This window comes from Plasmodium reichenowi, chromosome 13 (assembly GCF_001601855.1).
Source record: "Plasmodium reichenowi strain SY57 chromosome 13, whole genome shotgun sequence".
NCBI lineage: Eukaryota > Apicomplexa > Aconoidasida > Haemosporida > Plasmodiidae > Plasmodium > Plasmodium reichenowi.
The window spans coordinates 1,895,873-1,903,011 of record NC_033658.1 but is presented as its reverse complement, the minus strand read 5'-3'; the positions used below and the strand labels follow the sequence as shown (position 1 = coordinate 1,903,011).

Here is a 7,139-nt window from a genome sequence, read left to right as displayed (position 1 = left end):
TTTATTTCTATGTTTAATTATTAGAATATTATATGACAAAAATAAAAAAATATATACATGTATACATACATATATACATATATATTCCTACTTTTTTTTTTCTTTTATATTTAATTTGGAACGTTGTAATGTGCTTTTTTTTTTTTTTTTTTTTTAATAATTAATATTGTTAACATTCTGTCTATTATTATGGACAGATGGGGATATCTTCATTTTTAAATAAAATGTGTTATTACATATTCAGGACATTTTTCTTTAATTCATATAATCATATATATAATATAAAAAAGTGTATAATTACGAGCTTTATATTTGATCATATAAAATAAAACGTTATATAAACATATATATATATACATGTTTATACATATATATATCAAAAGTTAACAGGTTATGCGTTCATAATTATATACATTCAGAATGATTTTTTTTAAAAATTATCAAAATGTTTTTATACGAAGAAATAATTTTTTTATTCCTTATTTATATTATTGTGGTGCCACATATTCCAATACTTACATAAAAAATGTAAGGTGAGTAATTAATATTTTAAAAGTTCTAATCTTTCATAATAAATAAATAAATTTATAAGTTAAAAAAATATAAAATTTACATGGTTCAGACTATTTAATATATATTAAGTTAATGAAAAAGTAATATATAAATAAATAAATATATATATATAATAATAACATTATAATTATATATAAATATTTAAATGAAATAAAAAATACATTTCCTAATAAAGGTCATGGTGATATTAAGATTATTAAATATATATCATAGACATAATCTTTTAAAAAATAAAAAAAATATATAATGTTTCTTATTCGTTATATTCTTTATTTTTTTTATTTTTATATGAAATAACAACAAAAATGTAGTAATTTTAAATGACCATTCAAAATAATATATTATATATAATATTATTATATATTTCTTTTTTAGATATCCAGAAAAGAATATATATATATATATATATATATATATATATATATTATATATATATATTATTTTATTTTTATATGCATAAAAAAAAAAAAGCTGTACTAAAATTTATATTATATAATATATAATAAATAAATATATATATGTATTATTTTTTAAAAGTAGTACAAATTTTTATAGAAAATGATAAAAATATTATTTTATTTATATATTATTATATTAAAAAAATATATAATAATATTTTATTTTTTTTAATTTTGTTTTTTAAAATTAATTATATGTTATAATATATATATAAAATATATGTTGATTTATGTATAAATTTATATACTTTTCTTTTTTTTTAATTTTAAAAATTTTTTTTATATTTTTTTGAATTTTTTTGATTTTTTTGAATTTTTTTGAATTTTTTGAATTTTTTTGAATTTTTTGAATTTTTTTTATTTAACTTTTTTATTTTTTGTTATATGTATTATTTTCTGTGTTTGTTCGTTCAGTATTTTTGTTTTTTTTTCAATAGATTTTATATATAAAATAAATAATATTTTGTTTTTCATAAATTAATGATTTTTAAAATTAATGACAATGATAAATATTTATATAGTAACAAAATAAGACGTTTTAATATAATAAAAATATAATATATATATATATATATATATATATATGTATTATATGTATATAATATTTTATTATTTATTTAGGACAAATATTTATTATATCATATTATTATACCATCCTATTATACATTATCATTACATATATTTATTTTTTATATTCATTTTGTTTTGTTGTTGGTAATATGGAATAATTTCTTTCTTTTTTATTTATTTATTTAAATTTTTTTTTTTTTTTTTTTCAATTCGATTTTTAAGATAATAATTAGAATTTATACATGTGAAAAGAAATGTAATTTTTTTTATAAAAATGAACACACATATATATATATATATATATATATATGTAATATTATATATTTTGTGTTGTGAATATTAATTTATAAAGAAATGAAGAGGAAGAATATCCATCTATTCTTTTATGTCCTCATACTATCATTTATTTTATATAATAAAATTATAAACGTTTTGAACTTCCCTATTAATAATGGCATAAATAAAAAGGATGATTCAAATTTAAAGGGAGGGAAGGATGAAGATAGTAGTAGTAGTAGTAGTAGTAGTATATCTACTGCTGTGTTTTATTTGTCTGATGAAAGAATATATATTAATGAACAACATTTTACTAATATCAAAATACTTCAGAATATATTAATGGAACACATAAAATCAAATGAACATAAAAAAGAATTAGAAGAATTAGGATTATTAAATATAAAATCCTTATTATATGAAGATTTTAAACAAGAAATATATAATAGTATGAAATTAATATTTCAATTTATAAAACAGAATTTTTATTCTTTATGTAAATATCTAAATGAAGAGAAAAAAAGAAATAATTTATCTGCAAATAATTATTTATCAGATGATCAAATATATTCAGTAATTAAAAATAAAATTATGAATACAAATGTAGATAAAAATAAGAAATTTGGCGATTTATTAAATTATATAATAAAATTAAAAAAAATATTTAATATATCTTTTTCAATGAATTTAGAAAAAGAAATAAGACCAATTATATTAATAACACATGTTAATCTAGCTAATAATTCGGTACATATTAATATAAATAATAATATGACTGAAGAATCTATTGATGAAATGAAAAAAAATGGTTCTTTAAAAAAAGATAAATCTGTAGAAGAAGTATCTAAGAGTATTCTTAATCCTATAAAAACAAATAGCTTATTTCTTAAAATATCGAACTCTTTAAAGTGGCCTTTACATTTTTATAGAAATTTATGTTATAAAAATAATTATAAGGTAGCATCCGAAAACTGGGTTAGCTATTTTTATGATCATAATGAAACCTTGTGTCATGTAGAAACTTGTGGTACAGGGGATTGTTTATTTCTATCATTACAATATTTATTACAAAATAATGGTATTAAAAAAAATAATTTTGTTGTAAATAAAAATGTAAAAGAAAGTAAATTCATACCATGGTATATTGAAAAAGTCAAACAATCGAATAAGGTAAATTATGACGTAACCGATTTGAGATATATAACTACATTTTATGTTATCAAATATTTCCCAGGATTTTCTTTAGATAATGATATAGATGAGAATAATATAAATGACAAGTTAGATTTGCTTATAAATTTAGAGTTAACCAATTATTATTTAGAGAAGGATTTGATGTATGAGGTTATGAAGAATAAAGCCCCCACAGTGAATCAACAGGAAAATGGGAAAGAAACGGTTCAAGAGGAGCAAAATATGGAAGAAGGTGATAAAATAAAAAATGATGATAAAATAAAAAATGATGATAAAATAAAAAATGATGATAAAAATGTGACACAAGGTGTGGATGAAGAAAAGGGTCTCTTTACAAATAAGTGTAATACTACAGGTAAAAATAATAACAACAACAATAATAATAATAATAATAATAATAATAATAATAAAAATAATGATAACAAAATTGAACATGATGTTACAGGTCCATATTATAATCATATAAACCAACATAATAACAATGTAGAAGAAAAATATTTAGCCCATTATAATGATGATCAAAATCATATAAACAATTCAAACAAAGAAGCAGAAGAAAGTACAGAGCACTCTAATTTAAATTATGATTATTCTTATGAATATGAAAATGCTTTTAATCCAAATGGTAGGTTTAGTAGTTTTAGTAGTGCTAGTAGTGATGAAGATACAACTTACACAAATAAAAAGGCCAACATTTTATTATCTTGTTCAGAAAATAGAGAGAATACCAAAGTGGATTCATCATTACTTACAAAAGGGGATAATCATGATAATTATAATGATGATGATATAAATAAAGATAAGGAAAATATTTTGAATAGTGATGAGAATTTGAACCCTGAAGATGATTTATATAGTAATAAAGAAATTACCATATACAAAGTTAATAACAATGAAGGATCTAAAGGCTTGAAAAATAATAGAAGATACAAAAGTGAACCACATTATAGAATCGTTTATAGGAATAATAAATCATCGAATACTACTAATAATTATATTTCACCACATTTTATGAATGAAGAAAATATTGATGAAAATAATAAAAATGTTCCTTTTAGTAATAATAATGATAATAATAACAATAATGGTGATAAAAAACAAAAAAGTATTAATGATAATAATAATAATGTGGATGAAAAAAAAGAATCGTATGATAATAATGTATCTAGTTATAAATCCATAAGTGAAGGTGCAAAAAAGAAAAGTACCAAACAACAAGGTATTATTAATTATTATGAAAAACGGAGATGTACTAATAATAATTCTAGATCAAAGTCCCTGCCATCTAAGGGAAAAAAATTAGGTAGTAATGAAAAGTATGCGTACAATCGATTTAAAAGTAATCCAATCAATATGAACGTTAAAAATAAATTTAAGGATGATAACAACGATAATAATAAGAATTATAATAATGATACAATATATGTTAATGAAAAAGAGAAAAGTGGTACAACAAGTAAAAGCTTTTTTCAAAAAATAAAAAGTATGTGTTATGATAATCATGATGATACAGATGATTATTCTGAAATATTAGATGAAGTACAGGATTTAGGTTATAGATTATATGAATTAATTTTTATAAAATTAGTATCGTTATCAAAAAATAAATTAAAATTAAACGAATTAATGAAACTATCAAAAAATGACTTAAAAAAATTACAAGGAACAGATCATAAAGTAAGGGTAATTGGTTCCAATATGTTTAGTAAGAAATTATCCGAAGGTAGTGTGCTTCCATTTTATACATTTCTTAATATTAAAAATAAATTAAATAATCCATTTAGTAATATGGATTTTAGTAATAAAGATTATTATATAGTAGTTATGAAAACAACCTTTAATAAAGATATTAAAAGAAAAAAAGATGGATTAGTAACTCGAAGTTTAATATTAAATCATAGAGGTGATTCTATATCTTACTGGTCTATAAAAAATAATGATTTTCATTTTACATGTGATAATAAAGTAATACAAACCAAAACAATTGAAGAAAAGGCATCAGCCTTTTTTTATGAACGTACAAGATTAGGACATGTTCATTGGGGAGATGAAACTGATTATGATGCTTTCCAAAAAATGTTTAATATTGGTCTCATAACATTTATGAATAATAACACAAATTTATTCTTTTCTAAAGGCACTTTTAAACAATATCCAATACATTTTCTCATATATTATTATTCAGGTATTCACTTTGAGCCTGGTGTGCATGTAACGTTGAATGGAAAAACGGAAACATGTCATTCTTCATACAAGACGGGCGATATACCAAACTCTTTTATGGAGATACCAGAGAAATGAAAACCATCGGAATAATATATAATATTTTTGTAAGTATTATTTTTCCTAAGTTGTTAATCTTTTTTTTTAAAATATAAATTAATATAGTATGTAAAATAATATATAATATGTATATCATATATATATGTTATAGTTCGAAAAAGTAATAATTTATGTGTGGTTTTAAATACAGTGAGGCAATCTTTAGAATTTCTTGTGTTATAAAACCAGACATTAATAAAACCAGATATATATTAGAAAAAAAATTATTTGTTTTATTATATTTCAAAAGAGAGTTATTAATATTTTGTATAGTTTTCTTTAAAGTGGTTATATTTCTGTGACTATGTAGGAGTAGACTCTTTACAAAATATATTTCTTCTTCTTCTTGGTATATAGATGTATATATTGTATTTATATTTTCATTTTTAAGAACATTAGTTGTTCCTTTTTTTATTTTCTGTTTAATATGATCAGTTAATGTGTTTTTAAAAAAATAAAGGATATCATTGTTTTTGTTATTACATAAAAGAATTGGAGTACTGTTTTTTTTTTTTCTTTCTTTTCTTTTTATTTGTATTGTGTGGTTATAATGGGTGGTTGCACATGGGAAATTATAATCATTATTATAAAAATTGTTATGAAAATGATTATAATTTTTATCATATCTATGGTCTATATATATATTATTATTATTATTGTTAATGTTATCATGTGTATGGTCTATATATATATTATTATTATTATTGTTAATGTTATCATGTGTATGGTCTATATATATATTATTATTATTGTTAATGTTATCATGTGTATGGTCTATATATATATTATTATTATTGTTAATGTTATCATGTGTATGGTCTATATATATATTATTATTATTGTTAATGTTATCATGTGTATGGTCTATATATATATTATTATCATTATTTTCCATTTTATGCTTTTCTTTTTTTTCCATGCTATATTTGTATAGACACACAAATTTCTGCCAATTATTCAATAATTCATCGTTATTTCTTATTTGTTCTTTTGTTATATGTTTTATAAAATGAAAATGAGAAAAAAAATAACGAAAGTAAGTTATAGGAAATGGCTTGTTAAAAGAATATTTGATTTTCTTTTTATTAATTATATGTTGTATTTCTTGTTCATCATGTTGTTTTTTTCTTATTACAATGGTGTTAATATTTTGATCTTCAAAGTTGATATCATCATAAAGATATGGTAAGGAATTATTTTTTTGGATAAAACTTTTATATACTATTAAAAAGAAAGATATGTGATTTTTGGAAATAGAAAATTTGTTATCATAATTATGGATATTAGATTGAATTATATATTTTTTTATTACACATAATATATTGTGCAATGTTAAAAATTCATGTGTTATATTTTGAAAATTTGGAAATGATAAATTTGTTAAGAGCAATTTGTTTTCAATAAATAATAATATATCATTACAATTTATTATTTCATGAGAATCTATATAACTATACCAATTATTACTATTACTATTACTTTTATTATTATTATTATTATTATTATTATTTATTTTATTTTTTTTTATTATGATTTTCTTTTCTTGTTGTATATTATATAAATCCTTATAACATTTAATGAGAAAAAAAATTTTATTAGTTATAGAATTATGTTTAAAAGATGTATAATCTAACTTGGTTACATATTCATTTATTTCTGGTATGTTTAATAATGACAAGGATATATAATGATAAAAAAGAAAACTATACTTTTTATTATTATTATTATGAATGTAAAAGTGATTCT

The 7,139-nt window shown here is 19.1% G+C and overlaps 2 protein-coding genes across 2 annotated transcripts; one reads left to right on the top strand and one right to left on the bottom strand.

Moving 5' to 3' along the window:
* Nucleotides 1-1,955: 1,955 nt before the first annotated feature.
* PRSY57_1349500 (hypothetical protein) lies at nucleotides 1,956-5,372 on the top strand (the record flags this gene model as incomplete). The annotated part of the gene is made up of 1 exon (XM_012909419.2): nucleotides 1,956-5,372. The coding sequence occupies one exon, from the start codon at nucleotides 1,956-1,958 to the stop codon at nucleotides 5,370-5,372; it is 3,417 nt and encodes a 1,138-aa protein (XP_012764873.2).
* A 127-nt stretch (nucleotides 5,373-5,499) lies between these two features.
* Nucleotides 5,500-7,139, bottom strand: PRSY57_1349400 (ubiquitin-activating enzyme E1, putative; the record flags this gene model as incomplete). Its single annotated transcript, XM_020115212.1, has 1 exon — nucleotides 5,500-7,139. A coding segment is annotated over one exon (1,640 nt), but the record flags the coding sequence as incomplete, so codon positions are not given.